Source organism: Mirounga leonina, unplaced genomic scaffold (assembly GCF_011800145.1).
Source record: "Mirounga leonina isolate KUSES-001 unplaced genomic scaffold, KU_Mleo_1.0 Mir_125, whole genome shotgun sequence".
Lineage (NCBI taxonomy): Eukaryota > Metazoa > Chordata > Mammalia > Carnivora > Phocidae > Mirounga > Mirounga leonina.
The window spans coordinates 44,715,483-44,737,898 of NW_023270305.1; the positions used below are offsets into that span (position 1 = coordinate 44,715,483).

The 22,416-nt window shown below is 36.5% G+C and overlaps 1 protein-coding gene across 1 annotated transcript in view; it reads right to left on the reverse strand.

Moving 5' to 3' along the window:
• GMCL1 (germ cell-less 1, spermatogenesis associated) overlaps positions 1-22,416 on the reverse strand; it is a 38,474-nt gene that overhangs the window by 6,682 nt on the left and 9,376 nt on the right. Inside the window, exons 4-12 of the mRNA XM_035001381.1 lie at positions 21,438-21,535; positions 18,225-18,337; positions 17,515-17,580; positions 15,150-15,234; positions 12,744-12,834; positions 10,937-11,074; positions 8,738-8,807; positions 5,394-5,469; positions 993-1,138 (exon numbers count right to left, since the gene is read on the reverse strand). Coding sequence (XP_034857272.1) covers positions 993-1,138; positions 5,394-5,469; positions 8,738-8,807; positions 10,937-11,074; positions 12,744-12,834; positions 15,150-15,234; positions 17,515-17,580; positions 18,225-18,337; positions 21,438-21,535 — 883 coding nt within the window. The remainder of the gene's footprint in view (positions 1-992; positions 1,139-5,393; positions 5,470-8,737; positions 8,808-10,936; positions 11,075-12,743; positions 12,835-15,149; positions 15,235-17,514; positions 17,581-18,224; positions 18,338-21,437; positions 21,536-22,416) is intronic.

A 22,416-nucleotide genomic window follows, 5' to 3' on the forward strand; every position in this document is an offset into this window, starting at 1 on the left:
TCCTCATCAACACTTTTTGTTTTTGATAATAACCATCCCAATGGGTTTGAGGTGGTATCTCACTGTGACTTTGATTTGTGTTTCTCTAATGATTAGTGATGTTGAGCATCTTTTCAAACATGAAAAGATGCTTATTGGCCATCTGCATATCTTCTTTGGAGAAATGTTTATTTAAGTCTGTTGCCCATGTTTGGATGAGGTTGTGTTTTTGTTGTGGAGTTCTCTAGATATTCTGGATATTAGTTCCTTATCAGATACATGGTTAGCAAATATTTTCTCCGATTCTCTGGGTTGTCTTTTTACTCTTGTGATTCTGTCCTTTGATACACAAGAGTTTTTAATTTTGATGAAGTCAAATTTATTCCTTTCTTTTGTTGCCTATGCTTTGGTGTCATATTGAAGAAATCATTGCCAAATCCAATGTCAAGAAGCTTTTCCCCTATGTTTTCTTCCAAGAGTTGTTTTATAGTTTCAGCTCTTATGTTTAGGTCTTTGATCCATTTTGAGTTCATTTTTGCATGTGGTGTAAGGTAAGTATAAATATATGACTTAAAAAAATCCACTCATTAAGCTATTTTCCAATTTGTCAGTATCCTCTCAAGAAAGATAGCCAGCTCAACTATCAGGCAAAGTTGGATATATGAAATCCCACAGAAAGTGAAGGACAATACCAGACATGTTTTCCTAGAAAAATACCTTACCGTCTTTCCTTTCTGGACCTTTAATTTGCAAGAACAGCAGCAAGGCAACAGTTTCAAGCCTATTATCAATCCTGTATCATTCATATTCCAGCCTATTCTTTCTGACATACTAGATCCAGGCTTTTTGATTTTGATTATTACTAACATTTCACAGGAATAGGACCTTAATAGTTCTTTGCACTTTCATATATACTGTCTCTTACCAAAACTCTACTACTATAGGTGTAAATTATTGGTTTTATTTTATTTCTTATATTTTTTCTGGAGTGAGGAAGGGAAATTTCATCCTACCTAAACGCTATGCTCCTTCGAGGTTGTAAACTGACAGATCCACTACACGGCTGATTCAGTGTATTGCGTTTGAAAATGATGTATCGATTGGTATAAGTTACAAGCAGGTCAAAGCCGAAGTTAAAACCTGTCCACCGCCAGCAGTACTAAGAAATACAAAAGAGAAAGATCTACTTCAGTTTATCACAGCAAGTCAAAAATAAAAAGTTCAAAATGTCTTTTCTTCCTTTAACTCATTCCAAATATTTCTCTCTTATGGGTACCTTCCCCTTAAGGCTTGCCACACATGATATATCTGTGAATATATATAAAGGTTTACCACATGGGTATAATATAGTTCAAACCAGAAAAGCAGCCTTTATGATCATCATTCTTTAAGGTACTTTCCTAATATCACCTCTTCATGATCTCTTTTGTTTTGTTATTTCTCCACACTGTAATTCTATCATAAGTAATATAGCTTTTCACTGCAACTCTAAGGAGGTATAGCTTAGGGGGCCAGGAGGCTATATGGAGGTAGTAAGAACCCATTAAAATCCACCTTGCTTTAAAAATACTCTAAATTCCTTAAATAACTAACCAACTGATACATATTGTTACTTTATTTATTTATTATTTATTTTTAGAAGATTTTATTTATTTATCTATTTGACAGAGAGCCCAAAGTGGGGTTCGATCCCAAGACCCTGGAGATCATGACCCGAGCTGAAGGCAGCCACTCAACCAATTGAGCTGCCCAGGCGCCCCTATTTATTTATTTTTTTTAAGTTTATTTAGTAATCCCTACAGCCAGCGTGGGGCTCATGACCCCGAGATCAAGAGTTGCATGCTCTTCTGAGTCAGTGAGGCACCCCACAACTGAATTATTTTAAATACCCTCATGAGGTTCACAAGTTTGTTTGAGCTATCACCTAATAGTTAATGGACTATTAAGCAAGCTGGTATGGTATAGTGAAGGAAAGTTAGGGCTTCAAGTGTTTGGTTGACACTCTGAATTACAACATTAATTTAATAGCTCACAGCTATTTATTGAGCACATATTATGTGCCAAATACTGTTCTAGGCATTGAAGAACAGTAAGTTTCTGCCCTGGTAGAGTGTGTATTTTAATATGTGTATATGTTTGTGTGGAATGGAATGGAAGAGAACAAAACAGAATAGAATGTCAGGATAGAGTGACAGGATAGAAAAGAGGGGGCTTCAGCTGGGGAGCCTCCTGGTTCAGATAGGTGGTCAGGGAAAGTCTCTCCAAGGAGATACTAGGTGAGCCGGGCCCTGAGTCAGCTAAGGAGTAGACCAGTAACTATCTGGGGAAAGAGTGACTTAGGCAAAGAGAAGAGCAAGTACAAAGCTCTGGAGATAAAAACATGCTTGGCTTATCTGAGGAACAGCAAGAAGGGCTATGTGGCTAGGGCAGTCACGTGGGTGGACAGGCGACCGTGGTAAGTTCAGAGAGTCAGTCAGGGGTCAGAAAATGTAGGGCTGAGGAGTCCATAGTAAGGCAGGGCATGCATTTCTTCTAAGTGCAGTAAGAAGCTGATGGCAAGTTTTAGGAAAGGAAGTAACATGATCTAACTTGCATTCTAAAAAGATGACTTTGGCTGTTGTACGGAAAACAACATGTAGAAGAGCAAGAGTGAAAATAGGCACAGCAGTTATGAGGCTACTACCACAGCCCAGGCAAGAGATAATGCTGGCTTGGATTTGGGTGGTAGTGGCAGACATGCTAAGAATAGATTTCACAAGGACAGCCTGGAAGAATTCCTTATGAACACCAGCTGTGTATTTAAGAAAGAAGAATCCAAAGTTTGGAGCTTATTCAACAGATTAACAGAGGGGCCATTTATGGGTTAGAGAATTACTTGGAAAGGAGAAAGTTTGGGGATGATAAAGAGTTCAGCTTGGGACTATTTTATTCAAGATGCTACTAGGATTCTAAAAAAGATGTCAAGTGAGTAGCTGGATATATGAATCTGGAGTTAGAGGTCATCAGTGTGAAGTCTAAGGAACTAGATGTGATCACTTCGGAGTGAGCTTCGACAGGTAAGAAGTCCACTTGTGGAGAAAGAGAAGGATCTAGGCAAAGACTTAGAAGGAAAAGCCAGTGAGTTGGGAAGAAAACCAGCAGAACATGCTGTCCTGGAAGTCAAATGCAGAAAATCTCTAAGAAAGAGTGAGTGCAGATGTGTCACGTCGCCAAGAACTTCTGGAAGACTAAACAGTAACTACCTGACCTGGGGATGTGGAAATCACTGGTGACAAAAGCATGGCAGTTTCACTGGAGTTTCCTGGGATAAATGAACTGGAATGAATTCAAGAGAGCATCGGAGAACAAGAAGTATAGACAAATATGAGCAACTTTTTCCATGAGTTTTTTGCTTAAAAGAGATGCACAGAAATGGGAGTGGTAGCTAAAGAATGTGGGGTCGGGGTGTGGTTCCAGATGGGTGGTGGTATGGTATGTTATATGCTCAATGCCAATGACCCAGTACAAGAGAAAAACTGATGAGGCAGGACAGGGAGGTGATGACTGCAGGAGCAAAGCTTCTGAACAGGGATGAAGTTTTTTATGATGGGAGGGGATGGATCCATTCTAATAAGAGGAAAAGCACAGCACACAGCTACAGCTGCAGTGAGACTGGCAGAACCGTCTGGTAGGAGGATGTGTAGATTCTCTTCCTATTGCTTTTATCTTCTGAGTGATGAAAGAAACAAGGTCATCAGATAAGAATGAGGGTGGTAGCACTGCCCCTTTTAAAGAAGGTCTGAGAGGTACTCAAAGAGTGGCAGGATGAATTCACTAGGGAAATGTAGGAGGATCGCATGCAGCACTTGTTTGAAGTTTACAGTTACAAACATTCAAGTGACACCTGGTGGGGTACACTTTTTCTTTAGTCATATCCATCTGTTTGGAAGCAGGCATGGAGTGCACAGCAAGTCAGGATTTCACAGGAATTGGAGTTTAGCCAGCTGAGCTTGACAGAGTAAAAAGGGAAGTTAAGAGTATTAGCCAGGGACCAATTTTAAGATGGAACATATAAGTCAAGTAAAGAAAGAAGCTATAGGGACATGGTGAGAGGGTAGTGGGAAAAAAGTAGTACGAACAATGTATTCTACACTGGTGGAGTTTAAAAACTGTTGGGAGTCCAGGTTCTAGAAAGAGAGTGCTAGAAAGATAACAGGAGTGGAGTCTGAAAATGGTCTGCTTGAAATGGCGACTTTGAAGGGGGTCTGTTATTTAGTAAAGCAAAAACTGGGGATATGCTTCCAGGAAATGGGTGCCGGAGGTAGGGTAGAGCATAAGATCCCTGTGGGGAGGAAGGTCAGGGAACAGAGACACTAAAATCACCAAGACTGATAACAAGAACAGTGATAAATACAGATGGCCCAGTGAAGGATGGCTACAATAAGGGTCGTGAGTGGCGTAGTAGAAGCATGTGCTTTAAAGGAGCTGTGGTTCAATGAGAGGTGAGGCGGGAACACGTTGTAGAAGCAGCAACAAGGAAGACTAAGGAATACAGAGGACACCTACCTATTCCCCTTTCCTACGCTGCTAACATTTATCACAATTACGAATGCAAACAATTAACTTCTAAAAACAAAGAAGTTGAAATGAGGGAAAATCTGGGAGAAAAGTAACTGAATGGTTATCTAAATTAGGCTGAATTATTATTATTTTTTAGAGGGGGGAGGGGCTGAGGGAGAGGAGAGAGAAAGAACCTTAAGTAGTCTCCACGCCCAGTGTGGGAGTCTGACTCAGGGTTCGATCTCACAACCCTGAGATCATGACCTGAGCTGAAATCAAGAGTCCAGTGCTTAATCAACTGAGCCACCCAGGTGCCCCAGGCTGAATTATTTTTTAAGATGAAAATTACAATTAGTTAGAGTGGGATTTTAAAAACTGTAGTTCTTGTCCCATTAAAATCAATTTAATGAGTCACAATAAGCTTTTTAAAAAAATTAAATAGAAAATAGGTCCTTTGGACACAGCAACAGTAAGTATTGTTTCATAATACTTTTGTTTCACTGACATACATTTATATATGACGGTAATGAAAAACAGAAGTCTAAATGTGGGTAGCAATCAAAGGGTTTAAATGTCTTTGATTTAAGGTAATTGTAAATTAGAAAGAATCACTTTTAAGACTACGTAATAGCTCCCATATAATTTCTTATTTATCTTAATTTCTGGATTGCTGAGGGATCTTCTTATATCTCTTAGCTGGACACAAAAAGTTCAACAGTCTCATGCAATACAACTGAGCACCTAACTCCTTGTCCAGGAGATCACGCTATAGAAACTACCAAAAAAGCTCTTCTAGTGTATTCTACTTTAGTGTATTTTGCACTAATAGTACAACAATTTCCATGAGAATGTTAAGAGTCATAACCCATACTTACTTCCCCATCTTTGGCAAGCTTTCTACCACACCTCATGCTATTTCCCTCTAGTTCTTCTTTATTGATTTCTTGAGGCCTAGAAATACACATAAGATGTGAAATTTCACAGAAAATAGGCAACTAATAGTTTAAAAAGAACTGTTAAGTTTAGAAGAATAGAAAAACTTGCTAATAGATTTAAAAATACCTTTTTGTGTTATAGATAAAATAAGAATGCATTGATTAAATCTAGCCCATTGCCTCTGTTAAAAAAAAAATAATAAAATAAAATAAAATTTAATGTTTCACTTATTGCCCTGACTTCTAGAATACTTTTTATTAGGTCTCAGCCAAACCAGAGAAGAGGAAAAAAATGTCTATGAGAAATTGTACTCCTCAAGAAAATAAAGCACTTAAAAGTTTAACTACTAACTAAAATAAGTTAAAATCTACTATTTAAGACGTGACTTGGTATCATCTACCATTGGACATTACTATTTCATATCCAAGCCATCTTTTTTTTTTTTTTTAAAGATTTTATTTATTTATTTGACAGACAGAGAACAGGAGAGCACAGGGAGGGGGAGCGGCAGAGCGAGAGGGAGAAGCAGGCTCTCTGCTGAGCAGGGAGCCCAATGCGGGGCTTGATCCCAGGACCCCTGGGATCATGACCTGAGCCGAAGGCAGACACTTAACCAACTGAGCCACCCAGGTCCCCTCTAAACCATCTTTTATGTAGTATAACCATGCAAACTCAATATTTAATAGAAACAGCTGTAGAATTTTATCAATTGATCTTTACTTGGCTCCCTACTTTAAAAACCTTAATCAACTAAGAAAAACACCGTTATTTCAAGTTATGATAACAAAAAATGCATTATTATTAGTGTGGAATTCCAAATGATAAAAGTAATACAAAATATTCACTACATACAACATTTATTAAGTGCCTAGACTGGGGACCTCCTCACCATCAAGTTCAAATACTGAAATACAATATATAAAAAATAAGTAAATGTATATAAAACTAATAAAACATGTCCTTGACACCCAAGAGTTCAGCCCAGTATAGAACTATACATATAAGTAATATTTACAATAATGTGGAGAGAGTTGTGATGTTAGGAGCATGAAAAAGGCAGATTTACTGCCTGGGATTAGATAGAGATCATCACAGAGGAGGTATTATTTGTGCCTGAGTGAGAATTTGTTGGGGTAGAGGTCAGGGGTGGATTCTATGCAGGTGAAGGGCATTCCAGGTAGAAGGTATAGTAGGTAAAAGAATCTGGAGCATAAATGAATACCAAATGTATGAAGAATTTAGTACAGCTAGAGCCTAAGATGAGCATGAGAGGAGATGAAGTGAAAGACATTTGGGATGGACTGTAGATGGGCCCCCCAGGCTATGCTAATAAGAGTTTCAACTTTTCCTGTAGATAGTAGAGAGTTCTCAGGCCTAAGTTCTGTTACTTTTACATTTTTTATTATGAAAAATTTCAAACCTAAAAGTAGATAAAATATTTAATGAGTCAAATTTTCTCATCATCTAGCTTTAATAATCTTTTTTTTTTTAAGATTTTTTTTTTTTTAAAGATTTTATTTATTTATTTATGAGAGACAGAGACAGAGAGAGAGAGGCAGAGGGAGAAGCAGGCTCCCAAGGAGCAGGGAGCCCGATGCGGGACTCGATCCCAGGACCCTGAGATCATGACCTGAGCCGAAGGCAGACGCTTAACCATCTGAGCCACCCAGGCGCCCCTAGCTTTAATAATCTTGTTTTAGTTTTACTCCAAGCCCACTTCTCCCCATAACCCTCCTGACGGATCATTTTGAGGCTAATCCTCCAGACATATCCTTTAATCTGTAAATCATTCAGTATGAATTTCTTAAGGATGAGGAATTTTAAAAAACGTTTATATCACACATAAAGAATAACAATAGTCCCCATCATCAAATCCCTGGACATATTTAAGCAGAGAAGTGACACAATTCTATTTCTGCTTCAGAAATATAACTCCATCAGCAATGTGGAAGAGCATGGAAGAGGAGATCCCTGGAGGTAGACTTTAATAGATTATAACCTAACATCCAGGAAATACACTGTCTTCCTCACTTTAGTAGCCCTGCAGCAATGAGCAGAGGCTCAGTGTCTATGAAATAGAGCACTTCGTTGGAGTGCTATGATCATACATACACTTCTGAGGGGAGGAAACCCACTTAGTGCAGCTCAGTCTCTTAGGTCAAATTCTATGTTCAATTCAGTAAAGATACAGATGAGGAAAATCTTGAAAAATAAGAACACTTAACATCTAAAAACTGAATATACAAAAGAATGAGGATGAGTTTGAAAATATTTCATATATTACAAAATGCTTTGAATCTGAATTCCATTAAATAATTAACTTTTTTTTTTTTGGTTTTTGATTTGTTATTATTTCTATTTCAACAATCTTACTATATTTGTGTAGGATAAGTATGCTGTGAATATATTTGGAAAAAGATGGAACATAAATTATAAATAAAGTAGAAACCAAGAATCCTGGATAATAACCTCATAATCATTACCATGAGTTTGTATAACACTTTCATATAGTCACTGTTTGGATATAAACATAACTAGGTCATATATTTTAGCAGGTTCTGTGGTGGATAAGAATGGGTTAAGAGATCAGGGGCAAAAAAAGTCAAACTTAAGGCCTCTTCCATATCCACTCTCAGATGGATTGTCTGCTCACACAGCCTATACCAAGGAGTCAGTATACAGATCAAATAATAATGTGGAAGTACATCTGTGAACTGCAAAGCACATCGAAAAGAATAGATAATCTGCTTTCCCTTCAAATGAAAAAAGCACAGAAATATTTTTTTGGGGGGTCATATGCTTCCGGGTCAGGCATCTATAACTGGATTATGTTAATTCATTACAGACTCAAAGGTCTTCAAAACCCTTATTAGCTAATTAGTAAGAATTAGAATTTCATAATACTACCACAAATAAGAAAATCAGCTTTACCTATATATATAAGTATGAAAATCATGCTTTGTGAAAGCATTATTCCAAGTAATATTTCAGTATGTTGAAAGAAAATCATTATATAACACTAGGTGAAACACAGTTTATGAATTACTCAATTTTTACAAATACAGCAAATTACTACCCAAACATTCCATTAATTGATAATTCCAATAATACTGATAATGTTACAGAAATATAAGAATAAAAGTTGATTAATAATCCTGTTTCTCTACTTTAACATTTCTTGATTTTTCAATATAATAAATGCATTTAAAAATTCACAGCAGAAGTTACACTGTTTTTGGTTTGTTCCTTTTTTATGAACAATGCTATGATCTAACATACTTACCCCACCTCACTGTCTTGTTCTGCCCGGAGCATAGCAAGCCACTGCTGTTTGTACACTGAAGAGAGCCATTCTAAAATATAAAAATAAATAAGCATAAAAGAATAATAAATACTGAAGAACATAAAGCATTTAAAAATTTTAAGAACTTGATAAAATTGTTACCATTTCTAAACTCAAGTTTAAAATAGCAACAAATAAAGCTGGTAGTTTATATTTTACAAATATGCTATAACAATATGGCCTAATGATTTTTAGTGTGGTAAACACTATTATTATGCTTTGCTTTAGGATAGACTCCACTTAGATTACATGCATTTATTATTTTTTTTAAAGATTTTTATTTATTTATTTATTTGACAGAGAGTGAGAGTACAAGCAGGGGGAGCAACAGAGGGAGAGGGAGAAGCAGACTCCTCACTGGGCAGGGAGCCCAATGTGGGGCTCGATCCCAGGACCCCAGGATCATGACCTGAGCCAAAAAGGCAGATGCTTAACCCACTGAGCCACCCAGGCGCCCCAGATTACTTGCATTTAAATTAGGATTTAAACCTTTAGTTAAAAGTAGATTCTTGCATTTAACAGTTTCCTTTTCATAGCTCATATTAATTTTTGTAAGAAACATACCTAAAGTAATATTTTCAGTTTTTATGTAACTTTTATAGAAAACTGAATAAATTGTTTTATTAAATTATCTAAAAATAACAACTAATTAATGGGAGATAAATTATCAGATAAATCATGCATGCTCAAAAAATAATTTTGAGGGGGTGCCTGGGTGGCTCAGATGGTTAAGCGTCTGCCTTTGGCTCAGGTCACGATCCCAGTGTCCTGGGATCGAGTCCCGCATCGGGCTCCCTGCTCCTTGGGAGCCTGCTTCTCCCTCTGCTTCTCTCTCTCTCTCTCTGTCTCTCATGAATAAATAAATAAAATCTTAAAAAAAAAAATAATAATTTTGGGGGTGTCTGTGTTGGCGCAGTTGGTTAAGAGTCCAATTCTTGGTTTCGGTTCAGGCTGTAATCTCAGGGTTGTGAGACAGAGCCCCACCTCGGCGCTCTGTGCAAAATCTGCCTGAGATTTTCTCTGCCTCTCCCTCTGTCCCTCCTGCTTGTTATCTCTCTCTCTCTAAAATAAATAAATCTTTAAAAAAATAACAGTAATTTTTGCATACTAGGTTTAGGTGACATATTAAAAAGAGATTTTAATTTATTCTAAATGAAATAAAAGTTATAATTGTATTTTTCCTTTAATAAAGCATATCATTTTTTCCACAGGTCTATGTAAACTGAAATTTTAGTTAAAAAATCTACTAATAATATAAGTAGAATTGGCTTAGTACCATATTTATTTTTCTGCGTTTATTTATTCCCAACCAAATGAAGTATAAGTATACTTCTAATACTTCAAAACTCATTTTTTTTTTTTTAAGGATTTTATTTATTTGACAGAGAGAGATACAGCGAGAGAGGGAACACAAGCAGCGGGAGTGGGAGAGGGAGAAGCAGGCTTCCCGCGGAGCGGGGAGCCTGATGTGGGGCCCGATCCCAGGACCCTGGGACCACAACCTGAGCCACCCAGGCGCCCTCAAAACTCATTTTTAAAAGTCTGGTCTAGATCTAAAAAATCCAGAAAACATAGTAGAAGGGAAAGTCAAGTTGGGTCCAAAACAATCCTAGTGAAGCATCTCAGAAAATTAATAAGACTCGTTTTGCATATTAATAAATTGCATATAGCCCATTCAAAAAATAAAAAATAAAAGTCTGGTCTAAAATAGTATACTAGTTAATCAAATTAAAGAACATCTATATTAATATATAAACTTGGGGTACATATTATACTTTCGTTTTTATTTTAATGTATATATATTAATAAAGAGGACTAGAAGAAATTCACCAAGATACTCATTCTAGATGATGGGATTAGTTTCTTTTTCCTCATACTTAACAAAACAAAACTGTATCACAGAAAACTAGAGTCATTTAAACAGTCTGGATAGTGCTTAATGATAGGGGAAAATACTAAATACAAAATGTGAACACAGAAAATTACCTATGTAGTATGATCTCACTTTGGTACAAAAATGTGTATCTTGTTGGGATTAAGGGTAATTTCTATTCTCTTTTTATTCTTTTCTAGGACATATATTACTATAATAATCAGAAAGATGTTACTTAAAATCATAATTTCGTCATGTTCTCTTACCTGAAGGTACTAGGGAATCTTGTTCAATAATTCTTGCAGAGGCCAAATCACTGATAATATACTGTAACCTTAAATGTCTGAATACTGACACAAATGGTTTTCCTTGTTCAGTTTCAAGGAAGGTCATACCTTCAAAATCTATAAAGAACAGTTTAAATTCAATAGGCATTCTTTTCAAATCTATTTATTTTATTCCTAAATGTTTTTATGGGCAGGGAGACACACACACACACAGATATACACACACATATATTCAATTAGAATAGAAATAAGCTAGTTTTCAAAGATTATAAAAACCTGTGGAGTATGGATAAATACTTAGAGAGACTTAGAAAGAAGCCTCAGGAAATTAATTTTGGTTCCAAGTGGACTTTGGGCTGGGAATTCAGTTGTACACCTAGTTTCTGGAGTTTGGAGCTTCCAGTGCAGCAAGGTTTGGGAAAGGAAGGCTTGAGAATGGTAGTTAGGGTTACAGTATCTCTCCAGAGACTGAACACTCCAGTGGAACTCCAGAGCTCAAATGCCAAACTCAAGGGTCTTCATAAGATACAAAGGACGTGGATTTGTTTCTTGGGATTCATCTAATTTATGCTTTAGCTGTATGTGGTGAACACTACTAGTTAATATGTTAATTCTCTATTAAAATACAAAATAAGATACAAAGACACTATAGCCATTGCTTTGCAACACATGTATTGAAATAGTTCAATAACAACTAAAATCCAAAGATGTATTGTCCAGTGGTGTGCTGGAGATGGCTTGCACTGGCTTATAGGAGCTGATGGTGTGCATTTCTTCTCAACTCTGCATTCAGTGGCAATGATGTCATGTTGGTAGACTGGAATCAACCACACTGGGAGAATTTGTATCATGGAAATTTTAAAAACGCTGAAAATCAGGGATTATTTTTTCAGAGACCAGCTTACTAGCACACCATTATGTTATGTATATTAAGACATGCAATAACTTTTTTTTAAGGGAATAACAAACACAAAATTCAAGATAGTGGTTGGAAAAGTCAGAGATACACAACAGGAGAGAAGCACAGGAGTAGACTGAAGTTACTACTGTTCTAGTACTTCTGGGGGTTCAATATACAATTAAAAATAAGCAAAAATGGTGGCCATGCATGGACCAAAAATGACCATGAACTAAGAAAATCATGAACTAAGGATAATGATTTATCCACTTCTTTGCACCCAGAATTTTTCCCTATTATCTGTTCTAGCAAAGTAAAAAATAAATACATCGCATGTTCCACCTCTGTCCCAATAAGAAAGAATTTAATAGCAGTTGATCTTAATGAATTTTAGATGAGTCTTCTCTGAGACTCTGACAAAAGGTATGAAGTTCTCACCTTGCAAAATGCATGCAACACACGCATACATATAAAGTTCTGCATACACTTTTGGGGGTGACACACTGAAGCCTGTAGATGGGCCCCCCATGTTAAGAATTGTTGCCTGATAGACAGAGTTAATGTGTTATAGGAAATTCAATGTGGTCAAACAAAAGACAAATGTAATCACCAAGACCTGTTGGTGATAAAATGGGAAAGGTAATAGTTCGGGGGATCAAACTATGGTGTTAGTTCAAGGAGTAATAATTCAGTTAATACTTGGCAAGGCATTTTTCTTATCCAGCTTTACTTTTCTCAATTTAAATTAGGGGCTGAATTAGATAACTGCTTAAGGTCCTCACCAGATCTAAAATTCTCTAGGTCTACAAATAAGTTAGGAATTGATTTTAATAAATTTCAATTAAAAAGATGCCCAAACCAAGTTCTCAATAAAAATTTCAGGCATACCTTTTCTCCTCTTAGAAAACCAGACATCTGTTTCAGTCAAAAGCTGTTTTAAAGATCCATTCCACGAAGGCACAAGTTGAAGGAACATCCACTAGGTTAAAAAAGCAAATTAAAAAAAACTGTAAGATTTTATCATGTTACAATTTTACATTCAAACTGCTTCCACCTTAAAACATAATATTTAAAAAATTTGATTTCCAGTACACGCCATTGAAAGTATTTATTTATTCGACAGAGAAACACAGCGAGAGAGGGAACACAAGCAGGGGGAGTGGGGGAGGGAGACCAGGCTTCCCGCTGAGCAGGGAGCCCAATGCGGGGCTCGATCCCAGGACCCTGGGATCATGACCTGAGCTGAAGGCAGACGTTTAATGACTGAGCCACCCAGGTGCCCCAACATGCTCACAAGCTTTAAATTCATCATGGGTTTGGGGCACCTGGGTGGCTCAGTCAGTTAAGTGTCTGACTCTTGATTTCCGCTCAGGTCATGATCTCAGGGTTGTGAGATTGAGCCCTGCATTGGGCTCCACGCTTCGCTTCGTGGAGCGTGCTTAAGATTCTCTCTCTCCCTCACTCCTTCTCCTTTTGCCCCTCCCCTCCCTCTCATCATGGCTTTAATCGTGGTCCAATGATAAAAACTAAAACAATGTGTGATAAAGAAAAAATGAATTCCTGAGAAGTATTTATGGCCTCAAACGCAGTATAGTTTCACAATTAAAATGGTAAAGGTTTAATATATATATTACATTAGTAATTTTACACTAATTTATTCTACTCATCAACTAACTCAATTTTGCTAATTATTGTGTAAGGTTATAAAAATAATCTTAATTATTTAATAACAATTTAATAGATTATTTAATAATAGTTTATTAAACAAGAGAAAAAGGAGTTTCTTACTGTTTTATTACTGTTGAGACAGTATACAGAGTAGTTAGGAGCATGGACTTTTAAATCCTGGCCCTGCCAATTAACAGGTGGACAAATTACCTAATTTCTCTGGGCCTTAATTTCTTCATTTACAAAATGAACATGATGCCTCATAGGACACTAAAAAAGTTATTATGTGTCACTTACTTTGAATAGTGCCTGGCACACAGTAAGCACTTACCCTTACTAGCATAAAAGCAATTACAAGAATAGGAAACAATGAACGTTACCACTGGCTCAGAGACAGAAATGGCCTGTCTACCCTTCCTTCAATGATTACATAACTCAAGTTACTAAACCTCCTTGAAAAAAAAAAAAAACAGTAGTAGAATCTCATCTCTACCACACAATAAGCAATTGCAATGATATAACTTAGAAGGTATCTCATTCTCAGATTTCAAAGCTGGGTTAAAGGAGACTTTGTTGCTGGGGACAAAAGGCTAAGGGCAAAATTATTCAGTGGGAAAAGCAATGGACTAAGACTCACAAACCTGGGTTCTACCTCAAGTCTGCCACTTAGTAACTGTAAAGAGTTCTAAGTCCTATCATCTACAGAACAAGAATGATAGCTGACTTGTCTCTTCAGAGTTGTGAAAATAAAATTACATTAAAGATGTTAAAACCTTTCAAAAGGATGAAAAGAAACATATGCCTGAAGTGCAAATAAGGTCTTTAAAGAATTTCACCATTTTCTAGAAAAAGTGAAAATTTCATCATAAAGTCATTAATTCAACTTTGAAAACATTTCTGAAAACCACATAAAATATTTAACATTTCTGATTATGTAAATGACATAACAATAGCATGCTTGTTGTTGAAAAAAATCTGGGAAAAAAATCAGAAACATATTCCTAGGATAGAAAAGTATGTAAAACCAAAGAAAGGAAATAGGATGCAAGCTCTCATGGCCCACCACTTATTGTCAATTGCAGACCTAACAGTCAGAGAGGTAACCTTGCATTCCCAACAGGAAGAAGCCAACTTTACTACTCTAGTAGGAGAAAGGAAGAATTTCTTCTTGCCCAGCAACAAGCTCAGCCAGTAAGAAGATACCACAACTCAGTCAACAAGGAACTCTATAGCTTTCCTCCAATGGATTTTTGTTTCATTCAAAGCAGCCACTCCCAACTTCCTCTTTTTTTCAATAAAGTAATGTTCCTCTCCTTTGAGGTCTGGACTTGCCTGTGGTTTGTCATAGCTTACATGTACCAAATTCCAATTGCTCTACTATTCCCAAATAAATCCATTTTGCTGGTAAAATAACTGGCTATTATACTTTCAAGGTTGACAAGTATAAAGAATAAAATTAAAATCATTCATGACAGCAAATCCCTAAATAAAGATTTTTTTTTTAACATTTTGGCATATTTCTTTCATTTACACCATTCCTTAATCACGAGACACTAGCTGTTTCCAGTTTTTCACTATTATAAGTAATGCTGAGGTGATGCCCTTACATATATATTATGTCAATACCTTTTTAAGAGCCGTGTATACATCCATCTCCACTTGCATCACAAATAAGTTAGATGAACCAATGAGCTGTTTCATGACATTTATACTAGAAAAGATAAAATAGAGGTAGTGAGTTTATTCTCATGCACAGGCTAAAAGACCCTGGTGAAACTAAAAATTTAAGTCTTTTTAATGAAAAGAAAATGTCATCAGTCTTTTTGCACAACACAAAGAATCTTAGACAGAAATAACCTATCTGAACACAAGGATACTTTTAATTCATATAGTATACTATGAAAGGTCTTTATTTGAACTGACAGGAAAACAAGGCTTTGATCTGCTGATTAATCAAGTTAAAACAAGGTCTCAATTAGATAACGTTTAGTATGCTCTGATAAAGTGGCAGTGTTCCTGTTTTGCCTTTCCTGAGCATTGTTTAAAAAAAAAAAAGACACTTGTCAAAATTCACTGAAACATCTTTATCTTCAAAGTAACCTTTAACATTGATGCTTAACTGCTTAGTCATAAAACATGTTTTCATTACTATTAAAGAGTAAGATCAAGAAATATGTATTAGTTTAAATTTAGAGTGGAAATTATATCACCAGTTGTTTTTTCCCACTTCCTTTAAGCCATAAAAAGCCAGAAGAACATCTAGGTTTTTAAGATGACCACTACAATTTATCTTCTTTTTGAAAGAGTTCAAGGAGAAATTATAAAAAAGAAAAAAAATTAGTGTTTCTAATGATTTTCTTTCTTTTTTAAGAGTTTATTTATTTGAGAGAGAGATGGAGAGAACAAGCAGAGGGAGTGGCAGGCAGAGAGGGAGAGGGAGGAGCAGGCTCCCTGCTGAGCAAGAAGCCGGATGCGGAGCTTGATTCCAGGACCCTGGGATCATGACCTGAGCCGAAGGCAGATGCTTAACTGCCTGACCACTTAGGCACCCTGATGATTTTCAAACCAAACATAATGCAGAGCTTTGTTTATACCTTGACATCTTTACGTAATGATTTTTTTGGTAGAAAAATGCTTCTCAAACTTTTCTACCAAAGTACATCCTAAGGGCAGAGGAAAGGACAGGACCCAGGAATCCAGGAGATAGTCTAGCCATAAAAATAACATTCCTACTACTTCTTGTATTTCATCTTTAAAGCTCAAAGAAACTTGAATTCTCTCTATTCCACATTGTATTTAAACAAAAATGTTTATCTTTTTCCCCATCACTTCCCCACCCATACTTGTAAAAAACAAACAAACAAAAAAACCCAGTAAAATTGACATCACAGGAATGATCTCTTTGAGGGCAGAAACCATGACATAATCATCTCTGCATCCTTCACAGCCTTCATATATAGTGGACATTCAGGAAGTGTTTGTTGAAGTAAGGCAGGCAGGAAGGAAGGGAAGAAGGAAGGCAAGAAGGAATAATAATAGATGCTATTCTTTTATTTTTTTTTTTTAGATTTTTTTATTATGTTAATCACCATACATTACATCATTTGTTTTTGATGTAGTGTTCCATGATTCATTGTTTGCATATAATACCCAGTGCTCCATGCAGAACATGCCCCTTTTAATACCCATCACCAGGCTTGGGGCGCCTGGGTGGCTCAGTTGGTTAAGCGACTGCCTTCGGCTCAGGTCATGATCCTGGAGTCCCGGGATCGAGTCCCGCATCGGGCTCTCTGCTCGGCAGGGAGTCTGCTTCTCCCTCTGACCCTCCTCCCTCTCATGCTCTCTGTCTCTCATTCTCTCTGTCTCAAATAAATAAAATAAATAAAATCTTAAAAAAAAAAAAAATACCCATCACCAGGCTAACCCATTCCCCCACCCCCCTCCCCTCTAGAACCCTCAGTTTGTTTTTCAGAGTCCATAGTCTCTCATGGTTCATCTCCTGAATGTTGAATTTAACTTCATCAGGCCTACCAAAAAGTTTAAAACAACTTCCTTAAACTTAATTTTGCTGGGGTGCCTGGCTGGCTCAGTTGGAGCATGCGACTTGATCTCAGGATTGCGAGTTCAAGCCCCATGTAGGGTGTGATTACTTAAACTCTTTAAAACTTAATTTTGCAATGGTAAAGATGGTTTTTAAATAAATTTTTAGATTCTCTAAGAGCCCAGCAAAAGTGAGGTAACACTTATTTTTCTATAGTTTTATAGTAACAATGAATTTTTCTATTAAAATTGGTTAAAATAGTAGACATACATATTATTTATGACAAAGAAATCTATGAAGCATTTCTTCAGTTCATAGATGTCAAGATACCTTTCATTAAATTATTCACTTTTCATAAGTAATATATTTTTGTATAAAGCAAATGCATACTTGAACAAATAAACATTATTTTAGGATGATTAATTATAAAGTTATTTAAAATTAAAATACCTGAGTTCCTTAAAAAGTTCAACATTCTGGTGAGTCATCAAATTGTTCAGAAGCCATTCAAGGCACCTGAAATTAAAACATGGAATTATTTTTTACATGATACATAAATAATATATCATGTATTTATGACTGATTTGGTAGGACTTACAGTTAAAATAAAAACGATTAGTCTTGCCAGAACATGCTCAAATTTTTAAATTTAACGACCAAAAATTTAGTATTGTTTTTGTCAGCAGTTATTAAGGAAATACTACCTTATATTAATAACAGCATTTCTACTTAAGGAAACATCATTTCAAGTTGGTGTTACATCATTTATGAAGGGGCTTGCACACTTCTATTACCTTTTTTATAATTTGAAAATGGGTACTGCAATTCTCAGGAGTTAAAAACATTGCCAGTAGGTGTACTGATATAATGTCTATGATGCCTACTATTTAAAAAATATTAATAGAAAACGCACTATAAAGAGTGACCAGAGTTTTTATAAGCCACTTATAAACATGTATAACCTACCCATGGTCACTTACAAAGACAACACTTTCAAGGAATTTACTAATTCATCCAAATGTAAAAAAGGACTTTTTATAACAAAATTCTAGTCCTTTATCTTTTTTCTTTCTTTCTTATAGCTATACATTCTCTTAAGAAACCAAAGCAGCCAAATTCCCACAAGTGGGATGGGAGGAAAAATAAAAAAGGTAACTCACTTTTTCTTTACAGAATCTAATCCATAGGTCCCTGCTGATGTGTAATAGCCACATACAGTTTTCACATTAATTGTTTCCTTCATTGTCTCACCACACTGCTGTATTAAACCATCCTGTAAATATAAATAAGCACTGGAAAGGCCCATTTCACGTGGGAAAAATTAGCTCTGAATATGTGCTTGTACATATTAAAAAGTAAAAAAAAAAAAAAAAGGAAGAAAGAAAAGAAAGAGAACTCATTTAAGTGCAGAAAGCCTAAATTTTTAAGTCCAGTAAAAATACTGAAAAAAAAAAATCCAGCAAGTATTCAACTAAATACTTGGAACTGAAAACAGAATGTAGGGGATAAAAGCAGTAAGGCAGTAAAGTAGAGATGAATACTACTATTCTCTTTTTTATTCTTCCTCTCTCTGGGACCTTGCAAAATTAAGCAGCATTATATCTGGTTTGTCTGTTCTTTTTAAATTTTATTTAACATGCTCAGTCAACCATGTGATGGAGCTAGGCAAGTAAACAGTATGACTCATCAGAAAATGTTTATTAAAGTATAAAACACATCAATTTCTAAGAGATGCACCTAAAACAAATACATTTACATTGAAGTATTAATCTAAAATGTTTATATGTAAGATTTCAAATGAACTAATTTTATTCAATATACGGAAAGAATGTCACTTTTTACCTAAATTTCTGAAATATATTCATCATGCAAGTATATTATTAAGTTAGTTAAATCATAAAGATAATGCAGAAAATGGATTTAGGACAAAACCAAAAGGACTAAAGTTAGAAAATAAAGTGCACTTGTTGAAAGTAAGTATTGAAAGGATGACAACATATAAAAAATCAAGTGATCTCAGCTAAATATATTGAGCAAGCTATTTACTAATACTTCAAATAAATAAGTATGCAAATATCACAGAAAAGGAAACTTAACTTTTTATAAAGATCAAAATAAAATTCCCCATTAGGATTTTAAACTTACCTGAAAGTCATTTGAGACTACCCCCTCACCCAGCCCCTTCCGAGTTCCTCTTTTTTTTTTTAAAGATTTTATTTATTTATTTGACAGAGAGAGACACAGCGAGAGAGGGAATACAAGCAGGGGGAATAGGAGAGGGAGAAGCAGGCTTCCCGCGGAGCAGGGAGCCCGATGCGGGGCTCGATCCCAGGACCCTGGGATCATGACCTGAGCCGAAGGCAGACGCTTAACGACTGAGCCACCCAGGCGCCCCTCCGAGTTCCTCTTAACATCTTGTCTGTCACTAAGTCCAGTGGATTATCCCTGATTAATCTTTCTGTGATCCAGTTTTTCCTCTCCATGCTTATTGCTACTACCCTACTTTAAACCCTCACTTGGGCTACTGCAGTAAGATTTTGTCTCGAATGTACTCATCTTTTCTTCAGTACATCCTTCACATTATTTCTGAAGTATTCTTTCTAAAACACAACTGCCTTTTCTTTGATTAAAAGCTTCCAAAAGGGGGCACATGGGTGGCTCCGTCGGTTGGGAGTCCAACTCTAGGTTTCCGTTCAGGTCACGGTCTCCTGGGTCATGGGATCAAGCCCCACGTGGGGCTCCGCACTCAGAAGGGAGTCTGCTTGAGGATTCTCTCCCTCTGCCTCATCTCCCACTCATATGCAAGCTCTCTCTCTCAAATAAGTAAAATAATTAAAAAAAAAATCTTCCCAAAGTACCTACATATAAAGTCTAAACTTCTTAAAAGGTATAGAGGGATTTTCATAATCTGGCCTCTGCTGCCTTCTCAACAACCCTTCCTTGATTGTGCTAGAGCTTCTTATATGTGCTTCCTATGTCTGTGCTAGAGCCATGTTCCACTCAGATTCTCTGATCCTCCACTGTTTCACATCTCTGGGTATTAATTTACTCTGTATAAAATGCTTCCTTCCCCTCTTCTTTCTTTGCAAGATAAATAGATTTTCAGTTTTCAAGACTCAATTTCCTTCTTTGCACCACCAAGTAGAACTGACCGCTCCCTCTGTTCATCTGCTAAATCCTACAGGATGTTTATTATCATACCTATAATACTGGATAGTAGTTCTTACTCTGTCTCTGGGTCTGTTTATCAACCCTCCTGCCCCCATTCCACACACACATTACATTGTGAGTTCCATGAAGGTTGGGACTATGTCTTAATTTACCTTTGGATTCCTATGCCTAGGTTGACACATTGCTCAATATATATATATATTTTTTTAAGATTTTATTTATTTATTTGACAGAGAGAGAGATAGCGAGAGCAGGAACACAAGCAGGGGGAGTGGGAAAGGGAGAAGCAGGCTTCCCGCCGAGCAGGGAGCCCGATATGGGGCTTGATCCCAGGACCCTGGGATCATGACCTAAGCTGAAGGTAGACGCTTAACGACTGAGCCACCCAGGCGCCCCTGCTCAATATATTTCTGTTGAAAGAACAAATCTGTCATTCTACCAATGGATTATATATATATTTATGTGGTTTACCACAATTATTTCATAATCAAGGAAAAGTTGACAAAGTAAGCACTCAATGTTTTTCAAACCCATGACCTAAATGAATTAGTAATCATAAGTGATCTGCTTAATAACAGTCAAGATAAATCACTAATGAATAGAAATCTGTAAATGGACTTAGACAATTAGTCAATTCTTACCACATTATAGTAATTCTAAGGTATCTACACTGAAATAGCTTGCATTCATCTTACACAGACATGATGACCCCCTCAGCTATAATAAATTGGTTTTCTTTTTTTTTTTTTTTAAGATTTTATTTATTTATTTGACAGAGAGAGAGACAGCGAGAGAGGGAACACAAGCAGGGGGAGTGGGAGAGGGAGAAGCAGGCTTCCCGCCGAGCAGGGAGCCCGATGCGGGGCTCGATCCCAGGACCCTGGGATCATGACCTGAGCTGAAGGCAGTCGCCTAACCAACTGAGCCACCCAGGCACCCCAATAAATTGGTTTTCATTAAGCATTTTATTAGTAGTATTTTTTTTGGTTAAGCTTCTTAAATGACTTATCACAAATGACATATTTACACATTTCATTTTTATTTTAAAAATTGTAAAAAGCTAAGCTTTATTTTTGTTTTTAGGATAAATACTTTGAAACAAAGATCCAACTGTGATCCTTTCTTTGAATAATGTGCATACTCGTCTACGGCCATCCCACCCTGAGCGCACCCAATCTCGTCTGAATAATGTGCATACTCACCAACTGTAACATACAAGCTGCTGCCAAAATGGCAATAACTCGACTGGGCTTTATTAAGACATCATCTCGATACAGTGACCCAAATGCAACCTGCAGTGCTGAAAGCAAAAATAGACCCAGGGAATGAAGTAACAGTGATATCTATGAAAGTATTACAAAAATAATGACGACTGTCTTTATACTCTAAGATATATGTCTAAATTTAGGATGTACATAAAAGGATAAGAGAGTATCACTAATTAAAATGCTAATAATGGTTACTGATTAATGGTGCTAATTTAATAATAATGTTACAAATTTCCATTTATTCAACCTAACAGAGCTGGATTCTTCTGCATCTAATCTTGACATTAGTTGGTGGTCAGAAATAAGATACCCTTGGAAAAAGTTTTATAAAGATACCCTGAATAGACCAATCATTAAGTACACATACCCCAATGATAATCTTAACCCTCGTGCTTTCAGTGCTTCATTCCTGGGGAGTGGGGAATAGCTCCTGGTCCTCTTCATGCCACACTCTCCCCCAACCACCACAGCTATCTAGGCCTGTCCTTCCTTCTCTGCACTGCCACTCTTGTGGGTGTTTATAAACATCCTTAACTTTTCTCTTTGCCTGTGTTGTGAGTACTGGGTACTTACACTTGGGCAATCAAAGAGGGGAGCAGAGGATGAGCACTGGAACAGGAATTAGGAGAACTATAGGCTGATTGAGGCTCACTAAAGTGCTGAGACCCTAAAATAAGTCCCTAAAGCCTCTGGGCTTCAGCTTCCTCATCTAAGAACTCAGAGCTCTAAAACACTGATTACATGATTCATACCCTACTGTTCCCAGAGAAAGTCTTCATACATGGGGAATAATCAATAAACACTATTTATCAGCTCTACTAAGTAGATTAGGGACAGATAGAACAGAATTGATAAAAACTATGGGGCAAATCAATACAAAGTTGACACTCTAGGGTGTTAAATGGAGCTTTTT